Source organism: Peromyscus californicus, unplaced genomic scaffold (genome assembly GCF_007827085.1).
Source record: "Peromyscus californicus insignis strain IS unplaced genomic scaffold, ASM782708v3 Scaffold_18__1_contigs__length_77618521, whole genome shotgun sequence".
NCBI classification, from domain to species: domain Eukaryota; kingdom Metazoa; phylum Chordata; class Mammalia; order Rodentia; family Cricetidae; genus Peromyscus; species Peromyscus californicus.
This window is the reverse complement of record NW_026294480.1, coordinates 8,356,749-8,379,284: the sequence shown is the minus strand read 5'-3', so window position 1 is coordinate 8,379,284 and position 22,536 is coordinate 8,356,749. Positions and strand designations below refer to the sequence as shown.

Here is a 22,536-nt window from a genome sequence, read left to right as displayed (position 1 = left end):
TGTGCATGTGTGATTTGTCTCCAGGCATAGAATCAGACAGTCGTAACCAAACCACGCTAAGTTCGGTCAGTCAGACAACAAACATCCCTCAAGCAGCCCCGCGCCTGAGGTAAGGTAGTATAGTGGAGGGTATAGCCTTATTGTAGTTCTGTACTCTGGTTCCTTCTGCTAGGGCACACTAACTCTGTTCTGAGCTCCTCCCTAAGACTCCACCTCCTAATCCCATCACTGTGGAAGTTAGGATCAGCATCTGAATGGGCTGTGTCGCTAGAGGTCAGGGAAGGCATCTGCCATGGTGTAGCAATTGGGCAATGTGTCCCCTGTCGTAGACCGAACCGTATTTCCTAGAATTCCCTTCGCTTGTGTTTCCAGGTTGCGTGAGCTGGAAGGACTGTGCTCTCTAGAGAGGCGGAGCGAGGAAGTCTTCCTGTGGCGCTCCCTGCCGATACCGCTCTGCAGCAGCGGGGCCAACAGTCGGCTGGCTTTCTCCTCGTGTGCTTCATCCCTGCCCAAGCGTGTGAGTTTAGTTTCATGAAGAACAGCTCTGCGTTTTTGCAGGGCCCCCTCGCCATCCAGGTGAGAAGCAGGAAGGACGAACGCGGGCTTTTGATCAGCAGGTGTTGCTGAGTCACGATCTTCTCTCCCCACCTACCCGCCTCGTGTGTCAACTTTGGCCTTTAACATTGGATGTGGTTACTTAGCAACACTTCACCGCCAGCTTGTATAAATGAGCCGAACCCTTGCAATGACAGCGTGTGGTATGTGTGTGTGTGTGTGCGCGTGCGCGCGTATGGGTCTGGCTCGAGGGGCTCAGTTTCTGAGGTCCACCTGGACCCCCTGGATGAGAAACTCTCTGGTCAGGGTTTATCCCTGCTGTTTAGCCAGCCTCCCCTGGGAAGGGGCCAAATCCGGTGTCACCCCCTGACTTTGCAGTTAAGGGGACAGATGCAAGGGGCAGAGGCATTTCTTTGCGTTGCTCAGAGTGGGAGCCAGAGAATCATGGGGGCTGACTCATGTGAAGAGCAGCCCTTCTTCAACCAGAAGATGGTCTCTGATCCTGTGGCCCAGTTATACCGTACCCCTTCTCTCCATTACCGCGTTTCTACTAAGCCCCTCAAACTGGGCTCACCACGGGCTTGTGGTGATGTATTGTGTGTCCCAGTAAAGCTTCCCTGGGCATCAGAGGACAGAGTCAGCCACTAAATTAGACATAGAGGTCAGGTAGTGATGGCACACACCTTTAATCCTAGCACTCAGGAGGCATAGATCTCTTTGGATCTCTGTGAGTTCAAGGCCACACTGGAAACAGAGCCAGGTGTGGCGGCACATGCCTTTAATCCCAGGAAGTAATATGGCAGGACACAGGAAGGTTTATAAGGCATAAGGAAACAGGAACTTGCTCTCTTGAGGCTGAGGATTTTGTAGAGGTAAGCTAATGGCTGGCTGTTCTGCTTCTCTGATCTTTCAGCATTTACCCCACTATCTGGCTCTGGGTTTTGCTTTCTTTTTTTTTTTATTATAAGACCTTTTAAGATTTGTGTTACAAGGCTAGCAAATTGTGACAAGGCAGAGTCCTTAGAATATAAAATCCCATCTATTAATAACAGTGTTATTAAATCAGAGACTAGAGCTGACGCTTGAAGAGCTAAATTTAGCAAATAGAGAAAAATGATATGTAATTAGTCATATCTATTATTTACTTGTCTACAGAGTTTCAAAGATGTTGAACAATACTTGAAAACAGGTTTTTTTGTTTTTTTTTTTTCTTTGAGACAGGGTTTCTCTGTGTAGCTTTGGCTGTCCTGGAACTCACTCTGCAGACCAGGCTGGCCTCAGCTCACAGAGATCCCCCTGCCTCTGCCTCCCGAGTGCTGGGATTAAAAGCTAGTTGTTTGTTTTTAATGCTACAGCGTCTCATGTAATCCAGGCTGGCCTCAAATCCACCACGTAGCCAAGGAAGACTTGGAACTTTTTCTTGGCCTCCACCCACTGAGTGCTGGGATCAAGACAGTATACAGCATTCCTGACTTTATTATGCAGTTCTGGGAAATCCAACCCAGGCTTTGTGCGTGTCAGGCAAGCACTCTACCAACTGGGCTACAATCCCAGTCCTTTACAACACTCTCACAGCTTTTGAGTCCGTTCTGTTCCCTGAACCCTAGTCCACTCCCTTCTTATGGGTGCTTTCCTCTTACTTTATATTTATCTATTTACTTACTTATTTAGAGACAGGGACACACCATCTCGCTCTGGCTGCACTAGAACTCACTATGTAGACCAGGCTGGCCTCGAACTTATAAAGATCTGCCTGCCTCTGCCTCCCGGGTGCTGGGATTGAAGACCTGTGCCAGCACATCCGGCCTGCTTTCCTCTTCTTAACATACTGTCTCTATTTCTATTTCTTAAAAAAGAAAATCGAAGAGCTGGAACATGGTTCAATGGTGAAGAGTCCTTGCTGCTCTTCCAGAGGACCCAGGTTTGGTCCCCGACACCCACATAGTGGCTCACAACTGGAGTCTAATTGCAGTTGCAGAGGATCTGCCATCCTCTTTGTGCCTTGAAGGGTATCAGGCAACCATATGGTGCACATGCATACATACATACAAAATACATACATACATGCATATATACACATGCATGCATGCATACATACATACATGCATATACATGCATGCATGCATACATACATACATACACGCATATATACAAGCACGCATGCATACATACATGCATGTGTGTCAGGTCCCAAAGAAACTCGGGACAAATGGTTGACTGTGGTGCCTGTCAAAGCAAACACAGGTCTCCAGGCTCACTCAGTACCCATGGCACCTCTCAGGTCTTCTCACCATGCCCCTGCCAGGGACCTTCCCCTCCCCTCCTCTTTCCTCCCCTCCTTCCCTCCCCCTCTTTCCCCTCCTTCCCCCTCTTTCCCCTCCCCCAGCTCCTCTTTCGTACATAACCCTGCCACTTCCCCCACTGCTCTCTTGGGTGTTCTCTCTCTCTTGGCTCCTGCTCCTCCTCTGCCCCCTCTCTCTTCTCTTCCTTTCTTATGCTCCCCCTTTCTCTCTCCTCTCATGGCCTAGTCTATTCTGCTGGTCATGTTCAGTCTGGACTCTTCCAGATGCCTCTGGATGTACTCTCCCTCATATCCACAATAAAACCTTCTCCTCAACCATACCATGGAGTGGTCGTGTTCTCACTTCATTCAACATGCAGGCAAAACACTCTACATACATACATACATGCAGAGAAAAGGGAGGGAAAAGTGGTATTGTGTGTGTGGTGACACACACACCATAGCCCAGCACTTGGGAGGCAGTGACAGGAACATCAAGAGTTCAAGGCCAGCCTGGATCACACGGGGAGACTCCATCTCAAAAACAAACAAACAAACAAACAACAAACAAACAACAAACAGAGGCTGGAAAGATGGCTCGGCAGTCAAGAGCAGTCAAGGTTCTCCCAGAGGACCCAGGCTTGGTTCCGAGCACTCACTCACTCACACAGGGCCTCACAACTGTCTGTTATTCCAATCCCAGGGGTCCACTGCACTCTTCTGGTCTCTAGGGGCACCAGGCATGCAGACACACATGCTGGCAAAATACCCACACAGAAAATTAAAAATAAATAAACAAACAAAACAAAACAAAAAAACCCAGGTTAACCACCCCGCCCCCCCCCCCCCCCGCCCCCTCCATTGTGCCTCTTTTGACAGTTCCATAACAGAGGAGCAATCCTGTCCCACATGAGATGTCGAATGGAGCTCATAGGCCTCTGATGCCGTCCATCTCTCTTAGCAGAGACACACCTGCTCCCCGGGGTCGTTTTGTAGTATTGTCTGGACTGTCAGAGCTACCCGGAGGAAAGCCATGAACCAGCCCCTATATCTTCTACATCTTCGTGACAGTACAGGAAGATTAACCCGGTTTCATCGCCCTTGCCTGGGGGTGTTTGAGGAAGGTTAGGGCAGCAGGAAGCCGCTACCCACTCCATCTTCTTTCCTCAAAGTTTTCTTTCACTTTCCTTCCTCTGTGGACAACGACCTCGGTTGCATGAGGTGAACATCGACGTGGGGGATAAGTACAGAAATGCAGTAGTTCGTCCCTTGAAATAGCCTGATTGTGATTGACAACAGAGAAGTACAGGTCCCAGCAGATAGGCACCGGGCAGTGTCCCAGGCTCCCCCCCCCCCCCCCCCCCCCCCCCCCCCGCCCCGGGCCTCTGCTTTCCTCCTATCACTTCTCTTCCTACCCTGCCCTCTTGCCTCCATCCCAGAGAGAGCCCCTTTGCAATCCCTGCAGACCCCCTGATTTCAGTTCTCCTCCTCCTCCGCTGCTCCCTGGCTCAGGCTTTTCCCGGGAATACAGGTCACCCGGCCACCGTCACCGTCAGCCCGTCCACTTCCCGTGCTGGACCAGGCTCCTCCCTCCCTCTGCACGGCTCTCCACTGGCAGTAAGCTCCAGGGCGTCTGCTCCCGCTGCTTGCCTGCCTGCCTTCTTCACCTCTCCACCAGACAAGGTAGGTGCAGGTCGCTGGGGACGGTCAAGCCTGCTGAACCTGTGCGTGGGCTTGCGGCTTTTGCTGGTGTTGAGGTGAGGCGCTTCCAAGTCCGTCTTCCCAAGTGAACTTTCATGACAGTTTATACTGTCCTTGCAAAAAAAGGCAAGGACCACACCCCGATCCAGACCTAGGCAGCCATCCTTTACTTGGGAGTATATTTTCTTGTAGGTGTTCAGAGGTTAGCTTTTAAAACAGCTGAGAGCTTGTAGACCAACTCGTGTTCCCAAGGAACCCTTCTCCCTTGCCCTTAAATACTATTTTTAGGCTGGGCATTTTTATTGTATGATTTTTGTGAACATGGAACCATGGACAAACTGAGCATATTTGCATCAAAATCAGTATCCATGTCTGGCAGATCTTCTGTGCTGCGAAGGGGTGCTGTCATGTAAGAATATGACATCCTAGATGGCAGGTCAGCCTTCCCGAGAGAGACAGTGCGGTTTTACACTCCGTGGCTACTGGGTCTGGCCCAAGCTCTGCAGAGACTGGCCGATGCAGTTTATATCCACTTGCTGACAGAAAAGGCCACCTGTTGTTTTCTGAGGCCGCTTAAAACAAGATAGTTAGAAAGGAGCCATGTGCACACTCGGGACAGCCTGCTGGGCCTCCAACGGCCAGAGCGCAGGCCAAAGGCAGGGTTGTGATTGGCACGTTTAAAGAGGTTGCTATGTGCCTCTTTAGCTTTCTATCTAATGCTATCCAAACAATAGATATGCACACTGCAAGCATGGTCACTAAGTACGTGGAGGGACGGCAGAATCACTTAAGGCTAAGAGTTGGCTCTGCCTTTCCCAGGGCAGGACTCAAAATCAGGAGCAATGAAGCTTCTGCAACATTTAACCCGGCAAACCGCCAGTCCCTCCCTGTTAAATGCCAGCTTTCTGCAGAATCAAATGCATCCTTGCACCCTGCGCCCTGTCTGTGATTCCTATCTGCAGACTCTCCTGTTGCAATCCTGTTTGTGTCTTGAGCTTGCTGAACTTATTTTCCCATTTCTTTTGGACAACTTCATTGTGTGATCTGACTTCGGAGCTTCACAAATCCTGAAAGCATGAAACCAGGGAAACTACATTGCCACGTGCTTTCCTGCCCTATCTGACTTCCGGGGGGAACTGATACTGAATTCTGCTACCAAAAGACTGTTTTCCACAAAAGGTTTCTGTTACACAAATTGCTAGACTGTTTTATTAATTAAAAAAAAAAAACCAAAAAACAAAAAACACGGAGCCAGATATTGGGGTTAAAACTGAGAGACCAGAGGAATAGGACAAGCCACAGCCAACCTCACCTTACTGATGCCTCAGTCTCCAAAGAGACCTACTTCCTGTATACCCACACCTATATGCCTTTCTATTCTACAATCTCACTTGCTTTCTCTGCCCAGCTACATCACTTCCTGTCTGTCAGTCCAGACCTCCAGACCTCTATGGTTAACTGGTGTTGGAATTTAAGGCATGTGCCACCACATCTAGCTCTGGTCCCCAGTGTGGCCTTGAACTCACAGAGATCCAGACGGATCTCTGCCTCCTGAATGCTAGGATTAAAGGCATGTGCTACCACTACATGACTTCTGTGTTTAATATAATGGCTGGCTTTTTCCTCTGATCCTCAGATAAGCTTTATTAGGGTGCACAATATTGGGGGACACAATATATCACCACAGATTTCTTCAGGCAGGTGTAAAGGTGTTGTGTTTGTCATTAGAGAAGACAGATGTCTTAGCTGACTCAAAGAAATCAGAAAGCTCAAACTTATATCCAGTGAGGGAAGGCCCCAGAGAGGTGCCTGTGAGAAAGGAGACATGGGAAGCCCTTGGAGGAGATATAGGAGTCCTTGGAAGGGATGAAGGAGCCCTTTGAGGAGATATGGGAGCCCTTGAAGGGGGTGAAGGAGCCATTGGAGGAGATGAGGGAGTCCTTGGAGGGGATGATGGTGCCCTTGGAGGGGTTGAGGGAGCCCTTGAGGGGATAAGGGAGCCCTTGGAGGGATAAGGGAGCCTTTGGAGGAGATGAGATTGGAGGGGATGATGGAGCCCTTGGAGGAGATGAGACAGTCCTTGGAGGGGATGAGGGAGCCCTTGGAGGAGATATGGGAGCCCTTGGAGGGAATGAGATTGGAGGAGATGAGGGAGCCCTTGGAGGGGATGAGGGAGTCCTTGGAGGGGATGATGGAGCCCTTGAAGAGGTGAAGGAGTCCTTGGAGGGGATGAGGGAGCCCTTGGAAGGGATGGTGGAGTCCTTGGAGGGGTGAGGGAGGCCTTGGAAGGGATGGTGGAGCCCTTGGAGGGGTGAGGGAGCTCTTGGATGGGGTTAAGAAGTCTTTGAAATTTGTACATCACACCTACAACAGGAACCCTCTTGGAGTTTTTATATCTATCTGTCTGTCTATCTATCTATCTATCTATCTATCTATCTATCTATCTATCTATCTATCTACCTACCTATCTATCTTGTTTTTCAAGACAGGGTTTCTCTGTGTAGCCCATGCTGTCCTGGAACTCACTCTGTAGGCCAGGATGGTCTCGAACTCACAGAGTTATGCCTGCCCCTGCCTCCAGAGTGCTGGGATTAAAGGCATGTGGCACCATTGCCCAGACAAATGTGTAGCCCAGGCTGGCCTCAAACTCCCGTCTCTGCCTCCTTCAGCAAATTCTACTGGCATTTGAAACCACAACTGTCTTGTTTTTATTTTTAAAGACAGGGTCACTAGCCAAGGCTGGCTCATGTTCCCTAGGTAGCCAAGGACAACCCTGAACTTCTTCATCTCCACAGTGCTCAGGTTACAGATCTATGCCACCATGCTGTGTTTGGGGAGATGTGGTGATTGGATCCAGGGCTTCATGCCTGCCAGACAAGCACTCCACCAGCTAAGTGATACACCCAGCCCACCTTGTCTTTCGACTTATAATTTACAGAGGAATTTGCCTGTGGGAGGCAGGCTTGTAGGGGCAACAAATGTCCTACCACAAGAACCTTATACATTTGCAGTGTCTTCCACGAACGTGTGTGGAGAATCCAGCACTTTCTGCTGCTAGCCACTGTGGCTCTGGCCAGAGACACAATCATCAGGATGCCCTCCATAGGGGAATGTCCCACTATTTCCTAGTGGCACAAAGAGGTCCCTGAGTTCTGGAGACTGTACCAGTGGAGACCAGGGACCTGATCTGAGGGTGTGTCCTCAAACACACAGTTAATGAGCCTAGCCTACGCAGGAGGGACAGGACCCTGCCACTCCTGTGAAGGACCTGGTAAATGTGCAGAAAAAACCATGCTTCAGTGCAAAGTGTCCTTCCTCTTTGGCCCACTCTCTGGCTCTTGGAGTCCAGCCCTGTTCCGTGTATCTGAGTCATTTTGCAATTCTTTGTAGGTCACAGGTAACACTGGTAGACTGATAGATTTCTAAATTACGTCCTGCCTGTTACACAATCAATCTCCTTCCTCCTTTCCTTGGGAAGAAAGCTTGTATCCATGTGAACTTCATCCCACCTTCCTGGGGGCATGCGCTCCAGCCAGTTAGAACATCTCCCCCTTTCTCTCCCGTCACCCCAGGTGTGAACTTACTGTGAGCTATGGATGGGACAGAGTACAGAGTGCTCTTCTCACAAGGCGGCCTTCTAGAAAGAACTGCATACACTATCATACCTGAATGCACCCGAAAGCAAGGATGTGAAGGAATGCCCTGGCATGTCCATGTGGGGAAAGGCAAAGGCCTTGGGGGGATACTCACTCTTGGCTGTTTTCACATGACCAAAGATGCTAAGGTGTACCACCAGGTACATTCCCTCGATGTTCTTATATTTGCTTAAGCTAACTGTAAATGTCACCTCATGTTTTGTTTGCTTTGGTAATACAATGGAGAAGTGCTTTGTGCTACTCTAGAGCCCAGAAGCCTGGAGTCCCATGGTTTGTTCCCACCCAGATCCTTTGATTTTCAGACTTAGTCTCACTGGTCCTGAGGCGGGCTATCATTTTTATGTCTGTATGAGAGTGACGCCTTTGCTTTATCCTGCAATCTGTCTTTTAGAAAATGTGTCATGGGGAAAAGCAAAAATCCTGAAGACAGATGCAGAAAACATGGGCTGCCAAGGGTTAAGCTTGTGTTCCCGATTCTTAGCCTGGACCCCAACAGGCCAATCCGTGGGTAGAAACTGCCTGCCCTGCTCCTGCCCTGTCCAGAGTACACTTGGCTCTTGCTTTCCAGGCTGGGCTCAGCCGTTGAGACCATGTGAAAGAGCTTGGCAGGACTCCAGCCTTCCACACGTGGCACCCTCAGGCCTGTGCTGGCTCTACCCCATTCTGTGGCAGAAAAAAAAAAAAAAAAAAAAAAAACAACTTGGCGCTCCTAGATGTAAAAACTCCTTTTGTAATTGGAGCTCCAGTCAAAAGAGCATGTTATCGGTGGCCTTGGGGGAGAGGCTAGGCTCCCCTGGGTCCTCACAGCAGCAGCGGACAGCAGCTCACGGAGCTACTTCTTTTTTTTTAGAGAAAGGGTCTCTAACCCAGGCTGGCTTCCAAGCCAACTCATAATCCTCCTGTGTCCTAGCTAGCTTTCTATGGCCGTGATTAAACGCCATGACCAAAAGATAGTTGGAGAGCAAAGGGTTTATTTGGCTCTTCACAGTCCATCGCCGAGGGAAGTCGAGGCAGGAACTCAGTGTAGGAACCCGGAAGCAGGAACTGAAGCAGAAGGCATGGAGGAGCTGTTTACTGGCTCGCTCCCCTTGCCTTGCTCAGCCAGCTCGCTTGCTTCCTTTGTTCTTTTTTGGGAGATTCACTTTCCTCCTCTGTCCAGAGCAGTGTCCAGGGTGGACTTTTCCTGACTCCTTAGGACGGTTGAGAACCGCTGATATAGCCCAATATTACCCCCACCCCCACGCCTGCCAACTCTCTTGTGTGTATGTCTGCGTTTTAAGACAGGGTCTCACTATGTAGCTCTGCTTGTCCTAGATCTCACTGTGTAGACCAGGTTGGCCTCGAACTCACAGGGATCTGGTCTACAGAGCAAGTTCCAGGTCAGCCAGAGCTGTTACACAGAGAAACTTTATCTTGAAAAACCAAAAAAAAAAAAAAAAAAAAAAAAGAAGAAAGGAAAAAAATGTTGCTCTTCACTAATGTGTGGTTGTGTGTGCACACCTCCTTGTTATTTCATCACTAACATGTGGTAGTGTGTGCAGCACACCTCCCTGTGACTCCATCACTGACATGGTAGTGTATGTAGCACACCTCCCTGTGACTTTCTCTAGGACACATGTCTCATCTGTGTGTTTCTTCTCTTTGTATGAATATCTGAGTTTTTGGAGCCTTTTAACATATTTTTAGGCAGCATCTCAGTATATCATCCAGTCTGGCCTAGAACTTGCTGTGTAGACCAGGCTGGCCTCATACTCAAGAAATCTGCTCGCTTGTGCCTCCTGAGTGCTGGGATTAAAGGTGTGCATCACGACACCCTTTGCCTTTCAATCTTGTTATTCATCCTAATTACTTCCTAGTAACTTTATTGGCTTCTCTATAGTGAACATCTGAAAACTTGTGAACAATCTCCAGGATAACTAAGTAGAAAGACTAGGGCAACCTTGAACTCACAACTCACTGGAGACTCTGAGAAACACAGGGAAACAAGTCCCAACATCTTCATCTGTACAGATGTCATTTGTCTAGGAAAGACAGGACTGTGCAACCCAGCGACAGTACTCTCCCTCGCCATCATAGCAGTATCCTCTGCATCTGTAAATATCTACTCAACATTCAGTTGTCTGTAGTTTTCTTTCCTTTTTTTTTTTTTTTTTTTTGAGACAGGGTTTCTCTGTGTGTAGCCCTGACTGTTCGGGAACTCACTTTGTAGAGAGACCAGCCTGGCCTCAGATTCATAGAGATCCACCTGCCTCTGCCTTCCAAGTGCTGGGATTAAGGTGTGCACTCAGCTTGTTTTTTTTCTTTAAAAAAAAAATTGTTCATTGTATCTCTGTGTGTGTGTGTGTGTGTGTGTGTGTGTGCGTGCGCCGGCGTAAGTTTACGTGCACTGCATGCGTGTTGGTGTCCCGAGGGTCAGAGGGCTTCAGATCCCCTGGAACCGGAGTTACAGGCCACCTAACGTGAGTGCTGGGAACTGAACTCGGGTCCTCTTCAAGGACAGTAAGTGCTTTTAGCCACCGTGTCACCTCTCCAGTCCCAACTGTTTTTTATTCCTCAACAGTTAGTTAAAGTAGATTGAAATTCACTAATCTTTCCCTTGGTGATGGATGATTCTGGAGTCTCCTTTAAGAAATCAGGCCTCAGTACAATGTTAAAGGAAAGCCGTTCCCACAGAGCAGGCGAATTCTGCATTCTCTGCTTGGGTTTGGAGTCTTGGGATGTGATCTCTGCTGCGCTTCGAGGGGCCCTGTGTGACTTGTTTTCTCAGCTGGGCCACTCCGTGTGACTTCTGTTGTTCTGTCCCTGGCCAGTCTGTCTTTCCCATGCGGATCGACTGCGTCTTGTTGGCCTCTGGGATGAGCACACAGAACTCTGCTGTGCCTTTCTGTGCACCTGACACCTGACTGTGCAAACGAGCCCGGGGTGTCTAGGACAGTGTTCCCCACCCACCCACCCCATTTTAGGGTCCCACCTCTCTGGTTCTGAGTCTTTAGCTCTGTGAGCAAATGAAGCGACTCTGGCCCCCACAGTCGACCTTGGGACACAGTCCTCTCCTGTGTTTTTACCCCTCCTTGGTTTCGTGGAATTTCACCACTAGTTACGGATGGTTTATGTTTTACTTTATTCTTTGTGCCCGTGTGTGTCTGTGTTCAGGCGTGCGTGTGTATGTGTGTGTGCTTAGAGAGGCCGGAAGACGGCCTTGGGTAACATTCTTCAGGTGCCGACACCTTTTACATTTTAGTTCTGTCTTCCTTCCCACTGCTCCCCTCGGTGCCACCCTGCTTCCTTCCTGTGCTTGGTTCTCTCTCTCCCTCGTTCTCTCTCTCTCTCTCTCTCTCTCTCTCTCTCTCTCTCTCTCTCTCTCTCTCTCTCTCTTTATATCAATCACATCATGGCTGTGTATGAGCCTGGTTTAGAACCCTTCCAAGAGTCAGAATTTAATGTTTCCAGGATCTTCTATTGTTCATCTCTTTGAAGGATTTGTTAGATCTGAATGTACATGTACTTCCAAAGTAATTACACAGAAATGTAATCCTGCAGACGATGCTATCCGGAGGTGGGGCCTGTGGGAGAGGAGAAGGTCACAAAGGCCCAGCCCCTCTTTGGATTTTATGAGCACCCTCATAAGAGACTCCGGAGATCTGTCTGTCTGCTCCTGCCACTGAGGACACCGGGAGGAGGTGACCTCTGTGGTTCAGAAAGATGCCTGCTCCAGACAGCAGAGGACTGCCACTTTGATCAGGGGCTTCTGGGTCCCACAGTCTTTAGGACCATGCCGTTGCTTCCGAGTTGCTGTGTTTTGTTACAGCAGCCTGAGTGGACTGACTCCCTTCCGACGTCTCCTTGAGGCGGAGCTCACTTTCACTCTGCCCCCCTGAACACTTGCCGTGTAGACTGGAGGGTTCTCTGCAGTGCGCTGTACTCAATTACTATGCAGGGTCCATCGTAACTGATTTCTTTTTTTTTTGTTTTGTTTTGTTTTGTTTTTTGAGACAGGGTTTCTCTGTGCAGCTTTGTGCCTTTCCTGGAACTCACTTGGTAGCCCAGGCTGGCCTTGAACTCACAGAGATCCGCCTGGCTCTGCCTCCCGAGTGCTGGGATTAAAGGCGTGCGCCACCACCGCCCGGCTGTAACTGATTTCTAAATCTTGTGAGTTTGTAGTATGATCTTGTTGTGTTTAACTAGTTAGTTCCGAGGCGTGCTCTCTCTCACATAGTCTGCTATGTAGCTGAGGGGAACATTAAACTCACTTCTCATCCTCCTGCCTCGACCTCCTAAATGCTGATTGACTTACCAACCAGGGCAACTGTTCAGGGCCAACCAGGCATTTTCAGGCTCTCTGTCTCTTATTCAAAGAATTGAAATACAGGTTCACGCGAATCTCCAAGCATCAGGCAATGTTATTTAAAACAAAGCAGGTTTAGAACAGGCCACTGACAGCAAAGCACAGGTTGAAAAAGTACCCAACAGCCCTGGCCACGGCGGGCCTTCTTTTCGTAGAGTTTGAGAGGAGGGAGAGCTTAGTCAGTAGGGGATGATTTGGGTGGTTTTGTGTTTGTTTTATTTTAAGACAGGGTCTTACTGTGTTACTCTGGCTGTTCTGGAACTATGTAGATCAGGCTGGCCTTGAACTAGAAGATCCTCCTGCATCTACCTCCCAAGTGCTGGGGTTAAAGGCATGCGCCACTATGCCTGGACTACTTTTTCCTTTCTTTCTTTTTTTTTTTTTTTTGTGGTTCTCTCTTTCAGTTTTTTTTTTTTTTTTTTTTTTTGTTTTGTTTTGTTTTGTTTTGTTTTGTTTTTTCGAGACAGGGTTTCTCTGTGTAGCTTTGCGCCTTTCCTGGAACTCGCTTTGGAGACCAGGCTGGCCTCGAACTCACAGAGATCCACCTGGCTCTGCCTCCCAAGTGCTGGGATTAAAGGCGTGCGCCACCACCGCCCGGCCAGTTTTTAAGCCATATAATCTTTATTGTGCACATCCCTTCCCATAGTGCACCTGGTTTTAATCATATGTATATTCAATTATGAGTAGGCACGAGATGCCAAATAGAGGATTTTTCCTAAAAGTTCAGTTAGAGGACAGAGTTTGCCTTACTGCAAAGGCCCACCAAACCAGTTGAAACCAGATCAGCCCCTCCTACTGTAACACAACTGGAGCATGATTGCATAGAATCTAAGTTTGAAGATTGTTAAGGAGAGGAGAAACTTATTCCATTGCTCTGAGGGGTTGTGCACACGCTTGATGCCAGGAGTCCTAGGTTGCTATGTGCATTGTTCAGAGTGGGTGTGTGTGCATGGCATGTGCAGGTAGGGTTTCTAGGCTGCTAGGTGTGTTACTAGAAGAGAGGTGTGTGCATATCTCCACTCAAGTGGAGTCCCAACCTGGTATTCCCCATGCTTGCCAGACTTCACCAGTTTCCCAGGTGTACACCACCATACCTGGCTTGTGAAGTGCTGGGCTCTAACTCTGGGCTTCATGCATACGAGGTGAGTGCTCTAGCAACTGAGCTAATTTCCAAGTTTTTTTTTTTTTTAGCACACTTATTACATTTATGTAAAATATTTGTTGAGATTTACACCAAAGTTACTATATGGAGAGTTTGTTCATATCTGTTTGAAAGACTGTCCTGTCCAATGCTTCGTGAAGGCATTACCTGTATACCCCCTGATACAAAACCATCAAAGGACTCACCTATTGAACAGGTCCTAATGCTATGATCTAATTGTCTCTGGACAGGTTCACTAAACACCTGGCTGTCTCTTAATCCTGTCAAGGTCACAGTCAACATTAGCCAGCACAACATTGAGTTATTTCAGAATAAATGTTATAGGTGGAGTTAGATGTTTTTTCCAGTAATTTTGATGATAATTTATTTAGTATAGATTATCTTTAGATCTGTACTAGTCAGCATGTAATGAATGTTTCATTTCCTCTGTAGCCTGACATCAAGACCCCAATGGCTAATGAAGCTAACCCTTGCCCATGTGACATTGGTCACAAGCTAGAGTATGGTGGCATGGGCCAGGAAGTTCAGGTTGAGCACATCAAGGCATATGTCACCCGGTCCCCTGTGGATGCAGGCAAAGCTGTGATTGTCGTCCAGGATATATTTGGCTGGCGGCTGCCCAACACCCGGTATATGGCTGACATGATTGCTGGAAATGGATACACGTACGTATGAAGTTCTGTTCTTTGCTTAAATTCATGCGAATTTCTGTGGTCCATTTTGTTCCCTTCCGAAAGACAAAACCCAAACCTAACAGCCTGAGCTGTATTCTCATTTACATTATCTATTTCCTTATCTCAGTGATGGGAACTGGGAACTGTCCCTTGAAATTTAACACTGGCCGGGCGGTGGTGGCGCACGCCTTTAATCCCAGCACTCGGGAGGCAGAGCCAGGCGGATCTCTGTGAGTTCGAGGCCAGCCTGGGCTACCAAGTGAGTTCCAGGAAAAGGCGCAAAGCTACACACAGAAACCCTGTCTCGAAAAACCAAAAAAAAAAAAAAAAAAGAAATTTAACACTGACCTGGTGGGGCCAACTCTTCCCAACAGAATCCCTGGGCATCAGGTCCCCAGCAGTACCTGGCCCTACAGTCATGCTGGACAGAGAGTCCTCTTCCCACAAAGGGTCCCATCCAGGCACAGGCCAGCACACCTGTGCACACTCAAGCATCTCAGCCTCAGGGTGGGTTTCACAGGTCTTCTTGGAAGGTGACTCAGAACAAAAGAAAGTTACACGTCAAGGCTCCTTTAAAGTAAATCAGTGGAAATGTCAGGTGAGTTCCAGCAAAACCTTCCGCTGTGGATGTCACAGGCTGTCTGATGATGTTCTTAGCTCTGTGCTGGAGGCTGCTACTGCTGTTACTGCATTCCATATGACTTAGCTGATAGTCACAGAGGTGTTAGGTCAGACACAGAGACGGTAATGAATAGAGTATGAGGGCTAAAGACAACCCAAGAGAATTGGGCTCTGGACCTGCAGCATTCCAAATCCTCCACAGCGGTGAAGTTCCCATCGGTTTATGAGCCTAGCGCCATCTTTTGCACAGGCAAGGTGGCTTCTTTTCTGGGAACTTGGGTTCACAGTGCACAGAAAGCTGGAAGTCCAGGGTGAGCCTGTCTTCTCTCCCCCACTGCTGATGCAGACCTAGCAGATCAATCGAGGGATGAAAAGACGACCTTGAGGAGAGTGGGGCCATTTCCTGGGGGAAGCCTCTAAATAAACCTATGATAGCCAATATGGACAGCCTCTCATGCTTCCAGCAGCCCCGGGAGGGAGGGATATTACCTTCCCCATATTAAAGGCTGGGAAGTCAAGGCACAAAGACAGAGGCTCTTGGTTGCTCTGGGTGAACTGTAAGTCACTGCTTGAATGGCAGTAGGACTTCCAAGACTCCTCCTCTTCACACTACTCATTTTACATACGCAGAGCAATCCGAGGCCGGGCAGTGCACATATCTGTCTGTCTGTCTGTCTGGTCAAGAATGTGAGGTTAGGGACCGGAGAGACGGCTCAATGGTTAAACGTACTTGATGACTTGACAGAAAACCCAGGTTTGGTTCTGAGAACACACATGGCAGCTCACAACTGTCCGTAACTAGTTACAGGGGATCTGACACCTTCTTCTGGCCTCTGCAAGCAACAGGCATGTACATAATACATGCAGACAAGCACTCATGCACATACAAATAAATCAATCTTAAAGAATGTGAGGGATGCCAAGCAGTGGTGGCACACTCCTTTAATCCCAACACTTGGGAGACAGAGGCAGGTGGATCTCTGTGAGTTCAAGGCCAGACTGGTCTACAGAATGAATTCCAGGACAGCCAGGACTGTTACACAGAGAAACCCTGTCTTGAAAAACCAAAATAAATAATTAAGAATGTGAGGGATGAAAGTGGTCAGTTACTTGTCAAGGTCTTCCTACAGTACTGAGACACGAACCTGCCCTTTTTGGCCCAGGCCCTGGTGTTCTGCCCACCTGTGCAGCAGAGGGGCTGGTGCCTTGAATCACAGCCACAGCTAACTCGTTCCTTTGGCAGACTGTGGTCCTGGCTCCATCCCTCCTGAGTTGGCTTCTAGGAGAATGGCATGGACTCCAGTGTGCAATCCTGCCTCTGCCCTCCCAAGTACTAGGATTAGTAATGTCCATGATTTCCAAACTGTGCCAATTGCCTGTGCTGGGTCCTCTATCATTTGATCATATGATTTGTGTGTGTGTACAATGTATATATGTGTGTGTGTGTGTGTGTGTGTGTGTGTGTGTGTGTGTGTGTGTGTGAGAGAGAGTGAGGGTTCGTGCTTACTGTAGTGAGACATAGAGGGCAGAGGTCAACCTCTGTTAGTCTTCACTTTGCTTGTTTACTCTTTCTGTGGCCTGTTCTAGAATGTGCTGTGGACCTTACTCTTGGGGCAGGAAACTGGTAGGCTGTGCAGAGGCTGGGGTGGGGCATTACCTGATCACAGTGACTCTTCATATTCTTTACGGGTGACCTTTTGCCAAAGCCAGTGCTCTGGTCTGGTTGAGAGGAACAACTAACTCCATGGAGGAAGGAAGGATATTTCAGGGTCCATACCAGGTCTGTCTCCTTTTGCATTGGAATAGCTCTTGAGAAGCAGAGTCACACCCAAGTTGCTGGATGCTGTGCAGTTGTGGGATCTGAGGCAAAGTGGCCTGGTTCTAGATAACCTTTGATGTAATCAAGGGTGGCCTTTGTGGTCCAGGTTCTTCCTTCCCTCTGCCAAGAATTGGCAACCTAACAAGGCGCTTAATAAGCCTGGACAAACTGAGTCAAAGCGATCAAAGGTTTATTCATGTCCATATTTTACAGAGCCATTGTCCCAGACTTCTTTGTGGGGCAAGAGCCATGGGACCCAGCTGGTGACTGGTCTACCTTCCCTGAGTGGATAAAGTCAAAAAATCCCAGAAATATCAATCGGTAAGCTAACAACAGGCTTGGTTTTGTAGGTGACACAGCCCAAAGAGGAGCGGGCTTCACCACAGCTTTCCTCTCCCCGACTCCCTTCCTGTGGGGTAGGGCCTCATTTGGCCTTAGTCAAAGTCCTTCCAACAGCATGATGGGAAAGTTTTGCTCCAGCACACTGTGAGCTGTGGATGGAGGCTGCCACACACCCCTTGCCCCACTGCCCCAGCAAGCATAGCTGCTCACCTCCCTTACAAGCGATGAGTTCAAAGTCCTGTGTCCACATAGGTGCTTGTTTGCAAGTGTTAGGACACCTATCCCAAGTGCATCAGCAGTTCAAAGAGCTATTGGTTTATAGAACCATGGAAATTAGCTCAGGGTTCAAGTAGGAATTGGCCCGTAGCTTAAAGGTATCCCCAACTCTCATTCTTCCGTCGCTGCTCAGCCTCACTTCTTGTGTGCCGGCTTCATCCTCAAGAAGCCCCACCTCAGAGGCAGCCCATTCTTCCATAGCTTCTCTCCCAGCAACCTGGAGAGCATCATATTTCCTGCTCCCCTCCGGTTATGATGGCCTCTGCAATCCATCCTGGAAAACCATCATTCTGACCAGGAGATTGTTCTCTGATTGGTCAGGTATGTGCCACAGACTACTTGCAACCACAGAGATTTAGTTTACCTCAAATTCCACATTCCACTATGGAAACAGTGTCATGAAGGTTTCATAGTAACAGAATAAAGATAAATTCTAAATCGAGACACTTGAAATACATTGGTGGAAACATTAATTAGGTGGTTACAGTAGAATAGAGAAATCTCAGCTGCAGGACCCAGATGCTAGCTGATAGCATTCTGAGCTCTGTGATTGGTGGAGAATAGGGTTCTATTGAGTTGATGCACTCCAAAGGCTTTTATCTGTTTATCAGGATGTTAGGTTCAGCTTTATCTGCTAATTACATGAGTTAGAGCCTAGAGGTGGGCAAGGAATGGCTCATGAGTGGGTTAGAGACAGAGATACATTGTAATTAGGCTCTGGACCTGCAACCGTCCAAGCTCCCCACAGCTGCTCAAGTTTTCATTTCAAGCAGTCCATCAGCCTTGCAGCCACTGCTTCTTTCTAGGAATTCTGGTTCTCACCACCAAACAAGTAAAAAAAAATACTTCAAGTAATGTCCACAGAGACATCCCGGTCACCATAACGTTGGAGGCTCACAAATCAGCCCTCTCTTTCCATCACCTTTTCTTTCTGTTCTAGAGAGGTCGAGGCTGTCATGAGGTATCTGACACAACAGTGTCATGCCCAGAAGATTGGCATTGTAGGCTTCTGCTGGGGAGGAGCTGTTGTGCACCATGTGATGATAACATACCCAGAAGTCAGGGCAGGGGTGTCTGTTTACGGTAAGTGCCCAGTGCATTTCCCTCAAGAGAAAGGGGTTGGGGGTGGGGGAGTGACAGGTCTCTCCCAATGCTGCAACACAAAACCTGATGGCGTGAGAGGAACCAGCTTAGCATGGTTTTCTGAATCTGAAAACAGAACTGGGGAGACGGCTCAGTCAGTAGAGTTCTTGTCTTGCAAGCAGGAGTTCCTGAATCTGTTCCTCAGAACCCATGTAAAGGGAGACAGGGACAGGTGAGATTTTGACTTACTGGGCACTTTGCCTAGCCTACTTGGTAAGTCCTAGATCCTGTCTCAAAAATCTAGGTGGGAAGGCTCCTCAGGAACACATCCAAAGTTGTCCTCTGTTCCCAAATGCAGTGCACCTATGCACCAGTGAATGGAAGCATATGCAACTGTGTGTGCGTGCATGCACACACCCACAGACACAGAAAAAAGCAAAGTCTACTTTAAAGTACAAACAGCAACTTTCACCTTTAAAAAAAATTAGCAGATTTAAAAAATTTGTATGGGTATGTTACCTACACGTATGTCTGTGCACCGTGTGTATGCCTGGTACCCACGGAGGCAGAAGACATTTGTCAGATCCCCTCTATAGTTACAGATGGTTGTGAGCCACCACGGGGATGCTGGGAATTGAATCTGGGTCCCTGCTGAGCCATCTCTCCATCCCCAACTTTTACATTTAGCCAAATGGAAACAAAGTTACTCTAAGCATGAGATAAGAACTCTGTACCTGTTAGCAGCAGCAGCACAGGAATTTAAAAGCATCCAGACTAAAATGTCAAAAATGATGCAAGAAAATTGATTGCTACTTCAAAAAGCTACACATGGACAAGTAGTTCTTATATGGCTTATGAGCTCTTTGACATGGCACTTCATCTACTATTAGCATTAAAAAAAAACCAAAAATATTTCTTTACACAAAAGGAAATATAGTTAGGCACAGCGCACACACTCGTAATCCCAGTACTTGGGAGACTGAAACAGGATTGGGATTTTCTGGCCAGCATGAGCTACATGGTGAGAGCCAGTCTCAAACAACAAAACAAATTCAATAAATCACCAGTTGGCCTCAGACATCAGGCCAAGGGTGTGAATTAAATCAGTGAATTAAAAGGTTGCTCCTGGCGTGCATGTGTCTCTGGCACCACCTGCTGGTTGCTGTCGTGCAGCCTGTGAGTGGAAGGTAATTGCAGGAATTGGGCAGGGAGCACCATCATCCTTCCTGTGGCTTGCTGCCTTCTGGAGAGGAGTAATGGGGAAGGGAGATGCTGTGTGCCACTTAGCTTTATCATACTGGCAGGAAGCAGGGAAAAGATTGTTTTTCTCATCTTTTTAAATCATCACGATCGTGTATGTGTGCAGTGTGGAAGCCAGAGAACAACTTTATGTGGATTCCAGGATCAAACTCAGGTCCTTAGGCTTGTTTGGCAAGTGAGTCCTCTGACTCACTTTCTGTCCAGTCTTCCAATAGTACACGACTTGCTTTTTCCCCAAGCAAACACACCTGGGGGTTGCCTGGGCCTGGCAGAGCAATACTTTGCACTAATTAACCTTTAGAGCGCCGAGACAAGGATGGACACTGAATTTCATACAATGACCTGCAGAGCAGACACTGTACCCTTGGGGTCTTGTTGGATTAATATCCTGGTCCAGTGGCTGTTGTTCTTATGAATAAAACTGTCTAGTTCATTGAAACTGGAACAAGTGGGGCCTGCATAGAAACTTCTAGAGCAGTGGTTTAAAAATTACGACTTGATGCAACAGCCATCTCAAGAGGGAGCACCTCTCAGACTGCTGTCCTCACACACCAAGCAGCACACAGCACTAAGTTTACTGGCCTGGCTCCTGTTGAACGAGGTGCAGAGGAAGAGGATTTGGCTAACTCAGTTGCATTTATGGAGTTTCACAGGTCAGACTTCTGTGGAATTGCTCAAAATGAAAATAAACCAAGGGCTGGGGAGATGGTTAAGGCAGTGAAGTATTGATTGCACATCCATGAAGACCTGGGTTCAGATCCCTGGCATCTGCGTAAGAGTCTGTGGGGAGAAGGTTGCATGCCTCTCCCCTCCCCCCCCACAAGACAGGGGGAGACAGAAGGGGCTGTCAAGTTCACTCATTAGCCAGTCTAGAGAAACCTTTGAGCTCTAGGTTCAATGCGACCCTATAGCAAAAGGTAAGATGTTGAGTGACTGCGGAAGACACTGGATGTGGACATCTGGCCTCCACACTTACACACATGCACATACCCCTCCACCTCCCGGAAATCTCTTAATACCTGCTTTACTTTGTAAAACCACACCAAATCCAGGCAGCTTTCTGTGGAAGTCAATCTCCCTCAACTCTTTCCAGGCATCATCAGAGAGTCCGAAGGTATTTATAATTTGAAGAACCCAACGTTGTTCATTTTTGCAGAAAATGATACCGTGATCCCACTTGAGCAGGTGAGTGGGCAGTCTAATAGCATAGCCTGACATTTTTTGGAGTAAGTTCCAAAGAGCTCACTTATCACTGTAACTATTTCCAATGATGAAAATGTACTAAGAATGGAACTTAAGCCCAGAATGGGTCTGTTTAGAAGGAGAGCTGAACGAAATGTTCCCAACATCCCATTCAGTGAGAAGGAATGGTCTCCACAGTAACCCACTGGTTACCATAAAGTCAGATTTATTAAGACCAGAAAGTTGATAAGGAAAGTCTAAGTTAAAAGCAGTCATTTGTAAATTAGCCTTTTCAACAGTCCTCAGCTTAAGATATTTGGTTTAATTTTACTATAGTGCAAAAGTAATACACAGTAGACCAATTTTGAATTCGGCTCTTTTCCTGGCCTGGCAACACCTGTATATGGTCTCATGATGTTGACAGCTGGGATAAATTACGCGTCCCCATCAGCCCTATGGTCACTAGGGAAACTAGCAACAGTCTCACTGTGCTCTGCTGAGGTGGGATGGTCAGCAGGGCAGCTATATTCAAGGTCCACCCGGCCTGGTGCTGGAGGGACTGAACCCAGCAGGCCTCACAAATGGTAAGTATGTGCTCCACCACTGAGCACCCTTTACACAAAGGACTCATTACATAGACCAGGCTGGCCTCAGAGATCTGCCTGTCTCTGCTAGGGTAAAAATGTCCACCACCATGCTCAGTGTACTTTGGACCTATAGTATTTTAAACTTAAGAGTGGATTTGTTGGGTCTCAGCCCTAGGGTAAACGTAGGAGCTTCTGTAATTGGTGTAGCATCATCCTTACACTGCTCTGCAACCCGACAGGGGCCAGGAACTGTTGAAGTCAATTCAGAAGCTGTGGCGTCAGCTCAGGGTTAAAGTCACAACACCTCACTTTATTTTTTTTGTGCACTAGGTCTCTGTGCTGACCCAGAAACTGAAGGAACACTGCATAGTTAATTACCAAGTTAAAACATTTTCTGGGCAAACTCATGGCTTTGTGCATCGGAAGAGAGAAGACTGCTCCCCTGCTGACAAGCCCTACATTGAGGAGGCGAGGAGGAATCTCATTGAGTGGCTGAATAAGTTCATTTAACAGCACTCAAGCACACAACAGCTGTCAATCAAGTCTGCCTGGACACAATTAACCATCTGATTTCTTACTTTACTTAAAATATAGGAATCTTAAAAATTTTTCTGAAACATAGCAGAAACTAAGTGAAAAATACTTAACATAATAGAAATTTTTAATAAATGCTCGTTACCCGAAGACTTCAAATGATAGTGTAATTATAATTATTAGGGGAATCTGGGGCCATTCAGGGACCAGCTGGGTTCTCAGACGTGGCTTTACACTGTTAACTGAAGACTGTTAAAACAAGTCATGTGCAAAGCCAGGAAGATCACAAGTTGTCGACTAGGTAGGTTAAACCTCCCCAGATGTTTATGGGCTTCGGTGAAGCTCAATGCCGCCCATATGTACTTTGGTGTGAGTAGTGTTGGAATTCAGCTCCCACAGACCCAATTATTCAATCTAATAAACTGATTTTTTAAATTTATGAATCTGTAGCTTCTCTT

The 22,536-nt window shown here is 47.8% G+C and overlaps 1 protein-coding gene across 2 annotated transcripts; it reads left to right on the top strand.

The window, feature by feature from the left end:
• Positions 1-317: 317 nt before the first annotated feature.
• On the top strand, positions 318-22,517 carry Cmbl (carboxymethylenebutenolidase homolog). Of its 2 annotated transcripts, none has more exons than XM_052743008.1 (6): positions 318-576; positions 14,133-14,365; positions 17,028-17,135; positions 18,373-18,515; positions 20,869-20,960; positions 21,875-22,517. In XM_052743008.1, exons 1-6 carry the CDS (start codon positions 532-534, stop codon positions 22,052-22,054), a joined length of 801 nt encoding a protein of 266 aa, XP_052598968.1. In that variant the 5' UTR covers positions 318-531; the 3' UTR covers positions 22,055-22,517. The 2 variants fall into 2 exon arrangements, with proteins under 2 accessions (XP_052598968.1, XP_052598969.1); XM_052743009.1 differs by lacking the exon at positions 318-576 and adding an exon at positions 4,266-4,519.
• The last annotated feature ends 19 nt before the right edge of the window (positions 22,518-22,536 follow it).

Bases quoted from the DNA above. Each gene is read 5' to 3' on its own strand.
- Cmbl (XM_052743008.1), top strand. From the start codon at position 532: ATGAAGAACAGCTCTGCGTTTTTGCAGGGCCCCCTCGCCATCCAG. The intron at 14,366-17,027 runs GTACGTATGAAG...CATATTTTACAG, and splicing joins ATTGCTGGAAATGGATACAC to AGCCATTGTCCCAGACTTCT. The intron at 20,961-21,874 runs GTGAGTGGGCAG...TTTGTGCACTAG, and splicing joins CCGTGATCCCACTTGAGCAG to GTCTCTGTGCTGACCCAGAA.